This window comes from Cricetulus griseus (assembly GCF_003668045.3).
Source record: "Cricetulus griseus strain 17A/GY chromosome 1 unlocalized genomic scaffold, alternate assembly CriGri-PICRH-1.0 chr1_1, whole genome shotgun sequence".
Lineage (NCBI taxonomy): Eukaryota > Metazoa > Chordata > Mammalia > Rodentia > Cricetidae > Cricetulus > Cricetulus griseus.
Window position 1 is genome coordinate 152,106,002 of NW_023276807.1, and position 18,271 is coordinate 152,124,272.

Genomic DNA, 18,271 nt, shown 5'->3' on the forward strand with positions numbered 1-18,271 from the left:
GAGACTCCCTGTACTAGCATTTTTTTCCCCCAGGGCCCCCACATGACTATCATCGTCCCATTTCAGCAGGAAGTTGCATAGAAGATGCCACGCCCCCATTCCCCATTATTGTTTATTAGGGTAGTGTAAGCCTAGTTAAGAATGACCTTCTTATTGTTTAGAGTCGGGATTGGAAGAATGTGTTCAAGTTAGACACCTTTTCCACATGACTTTAAGACTTAGATGGAATAGACATAGGATGTGTCATAGCAGATTATTGTATCTTCTTGTATTTCACCTTTATGATTATTAGTTTTGGATATTTTACACCATTAAGTTTTAATCCTCTTTTAGACTAAAAGGGGAATTGTAGGGAGACACCCTAGCCCCGCCCACTAGTCATGGGACAGGTTCCAGGCAGACCCGGAACTCGCCCATAAGGGCGTGGTGAAGGAAATCCGGTGTGAGGTAAGGGAGCTTTTTAAGGGCTGCACCGGAAGACCCTAGCCCTTTCCTGGCCGCGCTTGCTGGGTTCCTGTAACCTCACTCTGGTCTGTGTCTTGCCCTGGTGTTTTCTTGAATAAAGAGACTTCATCATCCCGATCACAGTTCATCTTTGGCACACGCTCCAACCCATATTCTTCATGTATGTGTATGTATGTGTGTGTGTATGACCACACATGTGAGTATAGTTGTCCACAGATCCCAAAGTTATCAGATTCCCTGGAGATACGGGTTGCCATGAGTCACCCAAACTGAGTACTTGGTATTGAACTCAGGTCCTCCACATGACCAGTATGTGCTCTTATTACTGAGCCAACTATCCAACTTTATTTTCTGGTTATCTCAATCATTGCTCTTATATAGGCACTTGTCATCATGTCACTATCAGATTTCATCTATATTCAAGTTAGTAAAAATCTAGGAATACTAAACATCAGGAAGAAAACAGCAAATGGCACTCAGGTCACAACATTGTGACCGGTTGTAACAGTCATTTACACCTTCAGTGATAACTTATAACCCACCATACTTTAAGTTCCCCTGGACAGAAACCATGCTTTATAAGTTTTTATATCTCCACTTTATAGAACAATCTGATACTCAGTGAACGGTTTTTGAATGAATCCGAAAATCTCAATCTATAATCCTGGTGTGTATTACGAGTTTCTCATGGATAGGATTAAATTCTAAGTATAAAAACAGGACTATCGTAATCTGATATCATAGCTAATTCAGACATGACTTGGTAGTACTATTCTAGAAATGCGAAGGATGCTGCTGCAAGGAGTAGTGTGATTTTTGCATGTTGAGGACAGTGTTTTTGTTTGTTTGTTGTCTATTTGTTTTGTCTTGTTTGGTTTTTAGAAAAATAAAGAGGATTTTCTTTTCAAAGCTGCTGTACCTGGTGGCTGTACACTGCCAAAACAGTTTCATGTCAACCCAGTTTCATGAGAAACGTTGTCTTTGACAGACATTCTCCAGGATTAAAATGAACTATACTATATAACCAAATACATCAGGTCAGCTCATTTAGCTGTTTGAATGCATATTTTTCATTTAACTTCTCCACTGGGGCCATCAAGTACAATGCTACTAAAAAAAAAGAATCTAGTAATCACTATAGAACTGCATGGTTTTTAAGTTCCATGTGGCCACTGAGTAACATTTGGAGTGCTTGTCTCTTAGGAACTGTTTCTCTTTCTTAGTTGGGGTTTCTTTTGTTGTAAAGAGACACCATGGTCACTGCAACTCTTAAAAAGGAAAAACATTTAATTGATGTGGGAGCTGACAGTTTCAGAGGTTTAGTCCACGATCATAATGATGGGACTTGGTAGCATGCAGGCAGACAGTGCTGGAGAGGTGGCTGAGAGTCTTATTTTGCAGGCAATGGGAAGTGGTTTATCTCACTGGGGGTAGCTTGAGCATATATGAGACCCCAAAGACCACTTCCACAGGGACACACTTCCTCCAACAAGGCCATACCTTCTCCAAAAAAGGCAAACCTCTTAATGATTCCCACTCCCTTTGGGGGCCATTCTCTTTGAAACCACCACATCCTCCTTTGGATTCATAGAGAAACTCATATTTGACACCATTTTTGTATCAAGGATCTGTGGCCAAAAAGGACATACAACCTAGGGGAGAACTTACTGGTATTTTCTGCTAAATGACTATTGTATTAAATGAACTCTTAATGACTTAGAGATATACCCATAGATCAGAGCATCTCTCAGCTTTTGCAGCTGATAGTGACAAACTTAGAGACCCACAATTAACCAAAGTACAGTGTATAAACAATGCCACGAGGTTGTGGCACATGTCTTTAATCCCAACACTGGTGAGGCATGGGCAGGCAGATCTCTGAGAGTTGGAGGCTAGCCTGGTCTACAAAGTGAGTTCCAAGAAAAGCTCTAAAGATACACAGGGAAACCCTGTCTTGAAAAAATTCAAAAAATGGGACATCTGTATCACATACCATCCTTCCAAGGCTCAGATTGTTGTTGAACACAGTGAGTAAGAGCCAGAGGTGGTAGATAAATACAAGGAAGCTGTGTGCTTCATTTGTACATATGGACTCCCAGGGATTGTGACAGCATGTAAAAGCTCCATGAAAGCTCAAGCTAGATCAAATCTCAGTGTAGAGAAGAGGTAAACATGGAGGCCCGCCCCTAGCTGGGGAGCTATTAGCAATTGATACTGTTGGAAGAAGGAGAGTCCTTTTTTTTTTTAAATAAGAATATTGCTTTTGGTAAGTCTACCTTACTCCAGTGGAAGGCTACATATCCAAGGATGGATAGAAAGATAGTTCAGAGATAAAGAGCACTGGCTAGGGGCTGGAGAGTTGGCTCAGTGGTTAAGGGCACTGACTGCTCTTCCTAGAGGACTCAGGTTCAATTCCCAGCACCCACATGACAGCTCACAGCTGTCTGTAACTAACTCCAGTTCTTGGGGATCCCAACACCTATGGCAAAACACCAATGCACATTAAATAGGAATTAAATAGGAATTAATAGGAAAGAGAATTAAATAGAATTAAATAGGAATTAATAAGAAAGAATTTTTTCAACATCCAAAGCTTTTTCTTTTTAAATAACAGTAAGATCCAGGGTTAATTTTTGTAGCTGCGGCTGGCCCTTCGGCCTCTGGCACGTTCGAACTTCTGGCCTTTGGAGCGGACACAGGGTTTGGTATGGCAGTGTGGGGTTCCTAGGGCCTTGCCAAAATGCCGGTATACCTCTTGGTTCTTCCAAGGACTAGACAAGAGCACAGTGCCACGACCCTTGGGAGACTCCAGGGCTAGCTGGTCAAAAGTGAGGATCATGCCCCGAGCCTTCAGGATGCGACTTCGGCCTGGCTGCTCAGCCGCATAGCACACACCTTCAGCTTGGGCACTTCGAGAATCTGCACATCATTTGTGGCAGTCCCTACAACCACAGCTGTATTGTTTTCTCAGCCAGGAAGCTTCATCTTTCGGATCATTAGGTTAGTGCGATTCATAACCTTTTCAGCACAACTGACTGAAGGTGGAGTTGGTTCTTCTGGCCAGAAACCTGCACAGCTTGACTAGCAGCCAGGTAGATGTCCTGGCTCTTGGTCTCCTTGCGCTGAACCTTTCGGTCCTTGTTGTGTCGAATGTCAACACCCATGATGGACCTCCTGTTCGGCCAGGTGCAGAATGTGAGAAATGTTTAATTAAAAAAAAAAAAAAAAAAAAAAGAGCAGTGGCTATTCTTCCAGAGATCCTGAGTTCAATTCCCAGCAACCACATGGTGGCTCACAACCATCTAATAATGAGCTCTATAATGAGATCTGGTGCCCTCTTCTGGCCTTCAGGCATACATGCAAGCAGAACACTGTATATATAAACTTGAAGGATGGGGGAGGGAAAAAGACACAAAGTTGGGTGGCTAAAGAACAGGGATGGATCTGGGGAGTTAGGGGAGGAGTTTAATATAATCCAAGCATATTATACAAAATGCTTCTAAAATAATAAGACTTTAAATAAGACTCTAAGAGCTCAAGGGATGACTCAGTGGTTAGGAGCACTGACTGCTTTTCATGAGGACATGGATTTGATTCCCAAGCATGCAGTTAACCTATTTGTCTTCTTGAAGATACCAGATGTAAGGTTGTTCCAAGACATATATGTAGGTAAAACACTCATATTCTGTATGAATAAATGAAAGGAAATCAACAAAACGAATTGTGAACCTGTTGGGGACATTTCAGATTTAGAATATAATATGAGGTAAGTGATGATGGACTTAAAAATGTGTTTTTCTCTTACATGTGTGCTTTATAAGTGAGAGGAAATGGAACCTTTGACAGCTCAAGTCTACTTCAAAAGGCTGAAATAAGAGTGAAATAAGGATAAGATGGAAGGTGAATGAATAATCTTGTCAAGTGGTAGAAACTCCCAAATAATGGAATTTAGCAGAAGCAGGTAGGAATACTTGTTTGAATGTCATAAACACCTCTGCTTGGAGGAGTGTAACATTCATTACAGGTCTTTTAGGAAATAAAGGATGTGAGGTCTGTGTAGAGGAAAATAATCAGAAGCAATGGCTTCCCTTATACAAAGGAAAAAACAAATCTGTTTCAAAGTCTAGAACCAGAACACTATTATTTTTATGTATTAAAAACAAGAAAGGAAATAGTCCACCAAATGAAGTCAGAGCAGGCTGGACATTTGTAAAGGTAACTGATATTTAGAGAGGTATTTTCAAACATTTTATGGCCACTTGAATTTTGTGAACCACAATTAAGCTCAGTGAATGTTGTTGGGGACAGCATTTCAATTACAAAATAAACATTATAAGCTGAACATGTGATTTTGTTTTTATAAGCCCTGAGTGTGTATTTGACATGAAATCTTCCATGTCTTACATATATGTAATACAGGAAAGCACTCTTTAATGAAGACCTGAAACAGTCTTGTTTTAGTGGGAAAAACTTAGCATCACAACCTCTGATTGATGAAAGCAACTGTGAGAGGCTCATCTCTCAGGACCCCCAGGCTTCTATGTGGCTACTCTTTTTTCTTCTTTTTACCCATGTTAGCAGTCTTATGGCAACATAAGAGGCAACATTTTGTGATGATGAATACCACAGCTGCCACACAGACCAACAGGAACCCAATAACATCCAGAGAGTGGTACTGGAACCAGGCAAGGTCATGCAGGGCTGGGCGAAGGTGCTTGGCTCCTTTGTTACGCATGACATACTCAATCCAGAAGATGGCTCTGTCCAGGGGCTTCACTGGTTGATCATGGTGGATTCTTGATAATTTCATGGCATTCTCTTTATACCTGAAGGGACAATGTGTACAACCAAAATGAAAATAAAACTAATATGCATAGATGCCTAACAATTTTTGGTTTGGGCAAAAGCCCCCCAAAGTGGCTAAAAATTAACCATGTAGATTTGCTGTGTTTCATGAGGAGGCATGGAGGACAGTTGAAGGACATGGTGGACAGTTTAGTGGTAGGGAGGAGAGGTGAGATCATCTTGGGTAGTAAAGGTTTGTTCCGAACTTGTCGTGTTGGTTATACTGTCCTTGAACTAGTTAATGAATGTCTCCATCAATTCTTTAACTGATGAGATTACCACCATGCACTGGGACCACAGTTATAAGTGCTGTCTCTGTTTTTGCTTTATTCCCTATAAGATATTCATTTTTAATTGGAGTTTTTGCAGCTCAGCAATATTTTCCAAATTGGCAAGAGAAAGTTAGTAATGGAAGCTAAATCTTTTCAAGTGAGGAACATGTAACACATGATATAAGACCAATAAGTGAAGTAGATATAGAATTGTCTTAAGCATTACAGGGGCAATGAGTCATGTTGGATATCCCCTCTTCAGTTTCAGTTTCTCCTCTTCTACCTCTGTTTCCTAATTTTAACCTATAACTAGATTCATGTTTTGAAAAAATTTGAATTATGATTCTTTCTTGCACCAGAATTCTCAACAAAATGAAAAAAATCAATTCTGTTCCTGGACATTGAGACTGTATGTAAGAACCAAAAGCATTTTCTCCTGTTTTTTTTTTTTTTTTTTTTTTTTTTGCCTCTGGACTTTCTGATTAGGTACATTTGCTTTCTGGTAAATCTTGACAATACCAATGGTTTTCTCTGGGTATGTTATGAATTTAATATTGTTTCTCATTCCAACATGCTTGCTTTTATCTCATTGTTTAGGCCTTAACATAAATTTCAACTGACATAGGTTCTTTTGCTGACACCACTGACTTGAAAGCCTTGGATGTTGGCTATGAGTTCAGTGAGACTTAATATTTATTTTAGAGTAATAAAATGACCTAAACTATTCTAAGCACTTTTGAAACCTCATATAATTGAATTTAGAACACATTTGTCATAGCTAGTCACCACAGCTTCTATTGCAATGTTGGTAGAACAGTCCTTTTATCTGAGCATTTGGGAGGTAGAGTCAGCAGGATCTCTCTTAATTTGAGGATAGCTCAGTACTGCAAAACGAGATCTTATCTAAAAAAAATAATGAGCCGGGCATTAGTGGCACACGCCTTTAATCCCAGCACTTGGGAGGCAGAGGCAGGTGGCTCTCTGTGAGTTCGAGGCCAGCCTGGTCTCCAGAGCGAGTGCCAGGATAGGCTACAAAGCCACACAGAGAAACACTGTCTTGAAAAACCAAAAAAAAAAAAATAATGATAGAGGCCTGGCCCAGGATGATGCAGTGGACTTTGGGAAGCCTCCATGGAGGGCCTTTCCCTCCCTGGGTAGCGGAGGGGGGATGGAGTGGGGGGCTGGTGGGGGTTGGGGGAGGGGGGGAGAGGCAGAAGGGATTGACATGTGAAGCAAACTTGTTCCTAATTTGAACTAATAAAAAATAATGATAGAAATAAAATAATTTTCACCAAACATTTTACAGCTTCAGAAAATATGGGCAAATATTTAAACATTCCTTCATTAATTTTAAAGTATATGATTATTTCATTATGTATATTCTGTCATATTTATAAATAGTGTCCTTGTTACCAATAGATGTACATTTGAAACATTATTTATATATACAGTAAATTTTCAGACTAATAATTTTTTCATTTACTCTATGAAGTCAAACATGAATTTAGAATAACCTTATTGTTGAAAATGAGTACATGTTTCAGATATGCAAAATAATTTGAAGTTTTTCACAGTTATTCTTCTTCAGATAGGATTAAAATCACTATGATAATGGTAAGAATCTTTCTATTAGTATTGTTAGAGAAGTAATTATATACACAAACCGTGATGGCACAATCTTTCATTCCAGCATTCAGTTGGTTGAAGCAGGCAGATCTGTATAAGTTCAAGGCCAGTCTTGTGGTTATACAGTGAGACCCTACCTAAAAAAAGAAAAAAATAACTCAAACAAGAAATATTTATACTCACAAAGGGTCATTAATGACAGTCCTCAAGGCAGTGAGAAGGTTTGTAGTTGACAGTGTGTTGAAGTCCACTCTAACAGCTGCTCCCTTGGCTACCAGGTGATGAATATTATCTGCTTGATCCGCAAACAATGGAATACCAACAATAGGAATGCCATGGTAGATCGCCTCATAGACGCCATTGGTGCCACCATGAGCTATAAACGCTTTGGTTTTTGGATGACCTACAATGAGAATTATTTTACATAATCACTGATATTAAAGAGAAGTGAAATATAAAGGTTCAAAGGGGACTGTACTCATAGATCACATATTATAGCCAAAAATTTATAGTGAAATTGCTTTTGACTTTCATAGCAAGAAGCTCTTAAGTGGAAGCAGAATGTTGTATATATAATAAACAAACAAATAAATAAATAATAAAAAGCATAACAGGCATATGAAATGGAATCAGCAGGCTGTATTTATATATCCATATATATGTACAGATGCAATAATAATAATCAAGGAGAAAGAAAAAAGGGGGTGATTGGGCAGGAAGATGGCAGATCTGAGAGGAGTTAAGAAGATAAGTGCAGTTGATGGCTTAATTTGACTGAAATATATTGTGTGAAATTCTCAAAGAATTTATTAAAATATCACATTAAAATTCAAAAGGCAAAAAGACTATTTATGTGGAAATAGTTGTGGCAGTGGGTCTGGTATGTGTGGTGTGTCTAGGATAGTGGGTAGTGGGATTGAAGGCCAATCAAGCTAAAATTCATCACGAAATACATTAGCACTTTGTGGTAAAGATAGTACATTTGTTTGCACAGAAAATACAGAGTTAGTGGTGAAGCAGGAGGGGCTAAGATTCTCAGTGGCATTGCAAATATTCCTGTAGTAGAACAAAAGATAATGAAAAGTAAAAAAAACAAGAGATAAAGGGACAATTTATGCAGTTTCCGGACAATTATTGGGGCAGTCATTATAGCTGAACTGAAGATACTCAGATTCTAGACACAGAGAAAATCATTTCAGACAGCACTTATAAGTCATTATTTTCCATTCTGTATTTATGAGAATAAATACAAATGAATTTGCTTTTTTTTTACTGTCTTCAAGATCTGTTGTTCCCTTTGTTTTCTTTCTTTATTGATCTCTGTCTTACCGAGGAGGTCGTTCTGGGGTATCCACTTGTAAAGCCGAGTATTGGATCCTAAGGTGTCTGGTTTCTTACCTTCAAATCTCCATACAACCTGTTACACACAGAAAATGCCTTATTTGAATACAGATATTCCAAAGTGTTGATATATTTTGATTCAGGATAATTGAGATTATTAAGTTGTACATTGCCCAGATGATTGCTAATGAAATTGAGAGAGGATTTTAAAATAGTATAAAAGACTGAATAAATAATATATTTTCTGTACATGGCTTTATAATAACTTAAGCATGATACTTCATCATATTTATTATTTGTTTTACAGATCTGATGATTACTGACAAATACGAGTATACATGAAAGTTTCAGGCAGTTAATATAATCCTGATAGGGAAAGTTGTAGACAATTAGTAGTAACTTATGAGTATGTATATATTATGTATAACCCTATCACTTATTTTATAAATTCAATATTAATTTATATCTTTTTGAGTCATAGGCACATAATTTTACCTATATTCCTATCATTCTTAGGCTGGTCATTATAATAGGTTTATTTTGTTGCATAAAATATCATATTGACATAGTATACTATTATTAGAAATATTTTCTTTCTTACTAGGAAGTGTATTTATGTAGTTTCAGATGTACCTTTTAGGACTGCCCAAGGAAAAACATCAATAGGAATTTTTAAGCATGGTTTCTATTGCTCTAAATACATTTCATGTTTAGTACCAAACTAATTACTGAAAAGGAAGCAATCCCCACAAACTGGAATACCAAATATCAATCTTCACTGTCTATATGCTCTGTGTTTGTTAAAATAAATTAAGCTTACATTAAAATTTTTATCTTCATGAACAGGAGAAATGGTTATCAAGTAATAGAGCAGATAGATGTAAGTCAGAAATGGCCAAAGACTGATGCTTTTAGAAAGTGAGTCAGTCATATAAAAATTTGTGGAGTTGGGAGCTGCTAGAGTCTTCCTATTCCATACTGACTTACACCTGAATCCATCATAAATTTCATTCTCTTTCCCCATCCAGAAAACGATGTTCACTAGGTTAGAAGTAGAGCTCATGTAGATGCATTCATAATTTTATGATCTGGGACTCACGTCAGGGTCAGGACCTATTTTCATCTTTTCTCTTACATTTTCCCACATCAGCCACAGGGAAGATCTTTTTTCCCCCTTCTTTTTTTAATTAATTAATTTATTATGTAAAGTGTTCTACCTGCATGTATTCCTGCATGCCAGAAGAGGGCACCAGATCTATGATAGATGGTTGTGAGCCACCATGTGGTTGAAGGGAATTGAAGAGCAGCCAGTTCTCTTAACCTGTGAGCCATCTCTCCACCCCTCTCCCTTCTATCTTTGCAAGCATTTGTTGTTCATTTTATGTATGTGGATGTTTTGCCTGTGTGCAATTCCGTGCATTATGAGCATACCATATGGAGACCTGGAGAGCATATTAGATTGTAGAGGCTAAGAGATCTGCTCTGTCCCCTACCCAGTATTCCAAAGGTGAAATGCTTCTCAGAAGTAAAGGAGGGGTAAAAGTTTTCTATACTAATTTCACACACAATCCGAGGATCATGCTCTTTGTTTCCCGTGTTCTTTATTGTTCTGTTTCCACTATAATAATCCTGTCCTACTTTTAATTTCTCCATGCTGCTTCTTCTAAACTAAATGTGGTGATATCACAGAAACTCCATCTACAACTAAAACCCTTCTCATTCAGGAGCCTTGAAGTGATAAATAAATTTCTACCATTGGTCAAAAGTATGCTCCTAGAACAAGCAATAAGGAGCTGAACCGTTTACCATGGAAACACAAGGGTCCAAGGACTTACGAACAAACTTCGACCAGACAGTGGGGAGCATAGTGTCCAATGACAATTATGAGACACAGATCTATTGTGAGTAGACTGGAAAGTGAAGAATTGGCATGCTTTTCTTAGTAACATTGGTTGGGCACATGTGGCTCTGACCTTGTACATAGTTGTAAAGTTTTGAACTTATGATTTCTTTACAAAAGGTCTTTTTGAACTTGATAGTTTGAACTTGCTCTGAGGTGAAAGTGAGCTAATTGTGTGCAGTTAGCCTGAGCAAGAGAACAAGTCAGGTTGTTAAGAGTCCACGGTCCTTGTGGGACAAATAGATCCAGTTATGAAGCATGTCATATTCTATATGTCAAAATAATATATCTAAATGAAAAGTCATCTTCTAGGCCATCGACCAATATATGTGCCTAGCAGATAGAATATTTCCATGAAATAAACACACAAGGAGTGGTAAACACCCAAAGTAAGGGAAGAAAAGAAGTTCTTAGGGAAGAATAAAGTGAATCATGTGAGACATTACAGACAGGAGCAACTGGTTTCCACAGCCAGTGACCCCACAGTTTTGCCAAGTGGGTCTACCTCATCAGGAATCATGTATCTCATGGGTCTTCCTGTTAAACATTAGTTAACAAACACCTGCTGTATCTCTCATGACCACTGATATTAGATCCTCTCGATCTTGAGCTGGGAACAGTTGCAAGTTTCTATTAAGTGATAGCAATAAAACTCAGCCTCTCTGGAATTTCAGCCAGTGCTCTTAACCATTGAGTTGCCTCCCTATCTCCAGTATAATATAATATTTATCATTATTTTCTTTTCTTTTCTCTCCCTTCCTTCCTTCCTTCCTTCCTTCCTTCCTTCCTTCCTTCCTTCCTTCCTTCCTCTCTCTCCTTCCCTCCCTCCCTCCCTGTCTCCCCCCTTTCTTTTTTACTTCTTTTTTCTTCTCACTTCTTTTGAGATATGAACAATACACTGCATAGCTCAGGAGAGCTTGAAAATCACTATGAAGTATAAATTTGTTTTAAATATGAGGAAAAAGACACCCTCAGGTCTCTAAGTGCCAAGATGATGATCTGAGTCTAGCCTTTTAGATCATAATGTTAATCAGAACCAGACAAATATTTTATCCTCTTCAATTTATAATTTTCTTTTTAAAATGCTGTTTGGAGATGAATAGGAAAGATCCCATCATTTTGATTTTTACACAGGAATTTTTCCTACTCAAATCCTTTCAGAGTTCTACAGACTTATAATACAATTGTCCACTTAGTAGACAGTTTTTCTCACCTTTTGTGGAATCTGGGCAAGAGCAGATGCAACTATATTGGCTTTTTCATCTGTCAAGTTTTTAACCATTGAACCCAGTGAAAACACCACAACACCATGTTCTCCAGAGCTCTGAACAAATTCTTCTATTTCCTACAAAGACAGATGTGACATCACAAATGAATGACAGCATAGGAAGCATTGTCTGAAGGACTGAGACAAACTATGAGAGGAAATCATGTAGTAACTGGAATTATCTTAAGAAGACCAGTGTTTCCTTGCCACAGTACTCACTGTTCATTGAGAATGCATTTGTACTATTGTGCATTTGACCAAAATAAGTAAAGAGACAAAAAGTAATATGACCAGAGATCCATTGAAATTTAGGTGACCATTATGAAGTATTTTAAAAACTACACAAAGAGGGGGCAGAAAGATTGTAAGAGCTGAAAGGAATGGAGGACATCCCAGTGCCCCCAGACACAGTAGGACTGATAAAAACATAAGCTCACAGAGACTGTGGCAACATGCACAGGTTCAAGCCAAATGAGGTTCCAGCACTGAGAGCTGAAAATAGACACAGACCTACTCTTCTAACTAAGAAGCTGTTTGCATTGATACCTAATACCAAAGGAGAAAATCAGCTCCCTCTAATGGAGTGTCACTGGGTAAATCAATCATATCCCAGATCAGGACCCATGTCCTGGAGTACTTGGTCAACACAAAATAAACCCTGTGATTTTTTTCTTTTGCGGGCTTTGTCTTTCAGTTTGTTTTGCTTGGGCAATTTTTTTGTTCTTAATTTTTAATTCATTGACTCTTTCTGATTGAATTTAAGAATTGCTCAACAAAATGAAACCAATACCTCACACTACTGTCTGACATCAAGAACCTCTAAATGGATAGCTCATAGGATTCAAAAGCCAGTCCTATTCAACTAAATTGACAGTATCAAACTCACTTCTAAGGACTTATCTACGTACCTAGAGATTAATTCAATTCTCAGTCCTCATCAGAGAAGTTCTTATTTGCAACTGGTTATGATTATTACAGAGAACCACAGTGGCAAGTTGCATAGAATTAGAAGACATGGAATGCTCAACTCTAAATGAAATATCTATATCACCCATCTTTATCCCAAGACTCAGGATCATTGCAGAAGAGGGCTTAGAAAGACTGTGGAAGCCAGAGGTGTTAGAAGCCTACGTGGCAACAGTGTCCTTCAGATGCAGCAGGCTAGTGCAAAAATGAACTCCACTGTTTACAACAGCATGCACAAGTCCCGTGCAAGCTCAAGCTAGAGAAGATCATAGCAAGGAGAGTAGAAATAGACACAAATTTCTATCCTTAGTTGAGGAGCCATCAGCAATTGGTAGCTGTTTTAAAGATATGGCCCTTGGGGAGCTGACTACCCCCAGTGGAAGGCCATGCACGAAAGGGTACATGGGCAGCACAAATTTCACTAGAAGAATGAAAAAAGAAAAGAGAACACAAAATTAGATTGGTTAAGGATGGGAGGTGGATTTTGGAGAAGTTGGGGAGAGCTGAATATGGTTAAAATATGTATAGAATTGTAAAAAAACCAGTAAAAAGCAAACTGACACATTGACCAAGTATGAGAAATAAGCTTACAATCTCCCCTAATCCTAATAAAGGTACACAAATTATACACAGCTCCTTTTAATAATACTGCACGTACAGGTTGAAGCTACCATTTCTTACTCTTAAAATTTTACTAAAAATGAAAATTTGTGAAGCATTCTACAAGAAATTTACTCAAAATGGATAAAAGATATAAATATGGGAGCTGAAAGTTCAAATCACTTAAAGAAAACCCCATGGCATTGAAAAAGACAATAATTTATTGATTGGAATCCCATCAGTCCAGGAAAATAAATTGGGAATTGACAAATGGGACTACTTTATAGTAAAAGTTTCTGAATAACAAAGAAACCTATCATCAAAATGAATAGATTTTTTAAAACTGCGAGAAAAATCTGAAAACTTTCCCAGAGTGTAGATGAATTAAACAATGCTAACATCAAAAGAAAAATAATTCATTCAATATATGTAAGTTATCCAGAAGGGATCTTCCTTGGTAGAGGTATGAGTAGCCTATAATTATATGAAAATTATTCTAATTTTAGTTATTAGAAAAATTCAATTGAACATATGTTGATAATCTATCATAATCCAGTGAGCATAAATGTCACAAAATTAAAGCAATAGCAAATTCTCTCATAGACATGGAAATTGAATATTATGTATCTATTGCAGTTAGAAATGTAAAATGATGCCATTTTGCAAAACACAAGGAAAGTTCTTCATACAATTAGCTTCAGCTCTAAATGTACAGTTCAGTTACGCCATTCTTTGGTGACAGATCTAAGGGAGATAGTCACAAGGAAAAAAAGTACACATACTGATGTTTATTATACCACTATTCACAATGCCCCAAATATATAATTAGCTTAGATAGTCTTCAACTGACAAATGTGTAAAGAAGTCTTGGTATATATACATAATTGTTTTTTACCCAGATATTAAAAATATGGTTATATAACTTCAGGAGAACAGCTATTAATTAGAGGACACCATGTTAAGCAATTAGCCAGACACAAAAAGAGAAGGCTTGTTTTCTTTTATAAGAGGAAAATACAAAGACACAAACAAAATACCAGCAAAACATGACTGTAGAAAGACTATAAGGAACTGGGGAAAACAAGAGGGAGTATGAAGAACTCCTAAATGTAGATTTCTAACACTGTCTGCTTGGTCATCTTCCTGCTTAGCTGGGTGTGAAGTTTATGGCAATGGTTCTTGCAATTGTCTGTCAGTTTTTCTCCTTCTCCCTTTCACTCTCTCATCTAACCCTGAACACCAAAAGGGTCGTTGTACCTATGCAAGGGTTCTAGGACAGTTCCTGTGACCTTTGTTGTAAATTTCTTCAACATATCTGTCTTTCTCTGGTAACACAATATACAATATTTATTTATATTATATACAACATTTCTTCATTCTTATAATCTGGTCAAGTAGATATAAATTCTCTTTGTTAGAGAAATTTATTTTTGTTTCTTTAGATTTTCAACATATGTCTTTGTCATTTACTATAGTTTTTGAATAGAATATTAATTGTTTTTATGAGTTACATAAAGGACCTTAATCACTGAACACATTCCAAAATGATATGACAGTTTGCTTAATAGTAGTGAGACAGAGAAGTGTTAAAAGTATGGAAATAATGTATATGTCAGTTGGCAGAGAGTTCTAATTTACTTTCTATATTTCTCATGACACCAAACATGCTGAATGAGCAGTGAGGAATTGTTTCCATGAAAAAGGCAAAACAATTTATCAAATGAAACAATATAGGGTTACCTTAGGCAAGGATTTGGCTGGTTTACAATGGAGTCCTCCAACAAAATCAAAGTTAGGTAAGAATGGGTGGGGAAATTCCAAGTCCCAGTAGGTTCGAATGAGCCATATATCTGCTTTCCCCATCATCTCATATAATGTTGTGGGTCTCCCTGCATCACAAAAAACAATGCTGAAAGATTTTGTTTAGCATATAGCATGTGATTTCTGGAGATGAATTGAAATAATGTAGACAATAATTTAAAATGTTTTCCTTAGTGCTTCATAATATAAATATATTAGTACAAATTTGAATTTGTGTAAAAATTACATTGTCTCCCAAAATTACAACAATAATTTCAAAGTTCTTTGACTGCTTCAAAGAACCTTGAAAGTAAAAAAAACAAGCTTCTATAAAATATTTAGTCAAGCTTATATATTTTAGAAACTTGTTTCTTGATCTTTAATTTTTCCAATGCATTGTGATAATCCATAAGGTATGAATAAATTCCTTTTAGATACTTCTATACTGGGTCCATCATAAGGGACTATTATTACGAGCAGTTGTATATGTGAAAGTTACAGCTGGATACTTTCCATAAAAATTAACATTAAATACTTCTTATTCTTAATTTAGGTGTTATTTTACTTAATAGAAAGGTATTTTAAAAAACAAACCAATACAAATGTTTAAATTTTGCTGTGAAGTTTTAGGCTTTAAGTAATAAGTTTTGTGCTTCTTAAAAGTCTTAAACTGCAAGAAAAGTATGTTCCCTTGACTGTTTCTGGTGTTAGAAGTATGGCTTAGTTGTGAAAGACCTTTCATGATATTCTAGATAAATGTTTTAATTTACAAGTGAAATAACTTTTATAAGAGAATATATTTTCTTCAGGGCTATACAGATAGCCATGGTAGTGAATTATGAGTCTTTAATGCATATATCTATAGTCACTAAAGAGTTCTATTGGTTTCTTACACTAAGACAAACAGAATAAGTCAAATGATTACCAAGATTGTCTCAATTTGCATGGTTAGTAAATTTCTGAATAGTTCTAAACAACTCCAGAGTGTTCTGCTTTGTATTGAGGCTATTTGGTTTTCTTCTATTTTTACTTTACCAACTCACAACTAGCAACCTCATTCTGTGACTTTATGTTCATCCACACACATTCACATTCAAAGAAGCATCAAGTCAGGATTTTACTGTGTAGGAAAGACAGTTTACCTAGAACATCACTGTAAAACTGACTCCAGGTCTTCACGTTTAATGCTTGAAACCAAAAGTCAAAATACAGCACATGCAACATATTCTTCACCCTTTCCACAAATGTCATGTGGTCGGTTAATTCTGAGAGAACCACAGGAACATAAGAAGGTGGGAGTGGAAGCCCCCCGCTGTACTTTTCATATGTGTATCCAGGAAAGAAGCGGAGACTGTACACTAAAGGTGTCTTCAGAAGTTCAGCCAGCAGCTCACCACAAGGGCCAATAGCATCTGCGAGAATGACATCAAACTTAGATCCTTGGAGTTTTTTCATTAGACTCTTGTTCCAAACTACAGCTTTGCAGAAGCTTTCTATAACGTCAGAATATTCACTAAAGACTCGTTGCATTTTTGAATAGTATGTCCAAAGTGAGTGTTTTTGAAAATCATAAGTCCATTCATTTACCCATTTTTGAAAAAAATATTGAAGCTCATCTTTACTCAAAGGTACAGGGTAAATCTCAAAATTAATAGAAGATTCAGTGCCTGGCTCAATAAGAATGGAAGCTGAAGAAGTCAGAACTGTCACTTCATGACCTCTCTGCAAAAGTTCATCTAGAATCATCTTTATGTTGATCCAATGGCTGTATTCAGTGGGCCATACCAGCACTTTTCCACAAGTTACAAGTCTAAAGTAGCATATCAGCTGAATCAACAGAAAAACTGATCTCTGCTTCAATGACATCTTGGTGAAATGGAATGCTCTTGACACCTGTCATTCTTTGCAGATTGTCATGCTTTTATGAGAAGGTGAATCAACTAAGAAGTTAACATATAACTTCAAAATACACCAATGAATTGCAACTCTGGTGGTGTAATGTCATGTGTAAATACACACATGGAATATGAACTCCAGGTTAACAAAGTTTGTTTGGCTCACCTTTTTGTTTGTTACCTGATATTACTGAGCTAAGATCAAACACTTCCCATGTGCAATTATCTTGTCCTAAATATAAAATGCATGAGTCCCCCTATTTCTTACATAAAAACAAAGATCAAACAAGAGTGTGGGTAGGTCAGTATTTCTTAGACATTGGTATTTTTTAAATTTTGATTATGTACATAATGCATTAAGTTATGTTCAAAAAGCTGTATTTCCTACTGGAAGGAGGAGAAAGTCCTATAATACTTACAAAACCAAAACCAAAAAAATCTTACACTATGTCTCTTCAAGATATATAACACACAGTTACTTGGACTTGGAAGCTCTTTGGTGGACATATCTACAAGGGTGTACTCTTTAGGTTTCTATTGACATGATAAACATCATGCTAAAATCAACTTGGAGAGCATGGGAAATATTTCAATTTATAGTTGTAGTTCATTATGAAAGGAAGTTAGGGCAGGGACCTGGAGGCTGGAAATGAAGAAGAGACCTCAGAGGAAAAATACTTACTGGCTTATCCTGATGGATCTCTCAGTTTTCTCCATGTTATATACAGGACCACCCAGGGATGACAGTAGTCACAGTGGGATGGGCTTTTCTAATTATTCATCAAGCAAAAATGATCCACGTGACAGCATGATCAAAGCATTTTCTCTATAGAGGTTCCCTCTTCTTAGATGACACCAACTTGGGTCAAGTTGACTAAAAACTCACTAACACAAAGTGATACAGGGAACTCAAGCAATGCACCTTTCCTAAGATTTTACTATGGTGGGTGGGCCTTTCAGATATGCAGACTTCTATGCTCTTGTAAATAATCAGTAGGCAAAGTTTTCCTGCCTGCAGCTAGTCTCAAATAATCACTCAGAGGCTTATATTAATTACAAATGCTTAACCAATAACTCAGGCTTATTACTCACTAGCTCTCTTTTTTTAAAATAAATTTTTATTTAAATTAAAAGCAATCTTATTTTAGATACCAATCCCAATTCCCTCTCCCCCATCCTCCCATGCCTCCCACCAATCCCCCATCTGACTCTCCAGGGAGGGTGAGACTTCCCATGAGGGATCATCAAAGTCTCTCACATCATTTGGGTCAGGACCTAGGACCTCCCCCATGTA

General features: G+C 37.1%; 1 protein-coding gene and 1 pseudogene across 2 annotated transcripts; both read right to left on the bottom strand.

The window, feature by feature from the left end:
- Positions 1–3,091: 3,091 nt before the first annotated feature.
- LOC100751034 lies at positions 3,092–3,629 on the bottom strand (annotated as a pseudogene).
- Positions 3,630–5,011: 1,382 nt separating this feature from the next.
- Positions 5,012–16,948, bottom strand: LOC100750340 (UDP-glucuronosyltransferase 2B1). 2 transcript variants are annotated; one of them, XM_035452815.1, is made up of 6 exons: positions 16,477–16,948; positions 15,023–15,171; positions 11,663–11,794; positions 8,538–8,625; positions 7,392–7,611; positions 5,012–5,291 (listed from the first exon to the last, which is right to left on the bottom strand). In XM_035452815.1, exons 1-6 carry the CDS (start codon positions 16,946–16,948, stop codon positions 5,012–5,014), a joined length of 1,341 nt encoding a protein of 446 aa, XP_035308706.1. The 2 variants fall into 2 exon arrangements, with proteins under 2 accessions (XP_035308706.1, XP_027246801.1); XM_027391000.2 differs by having other exon boundaries at positions 16,225–16,948.
- Between the last annotated feature and the right edge of the window lie 1,323 nt (positions 16,949–18,271).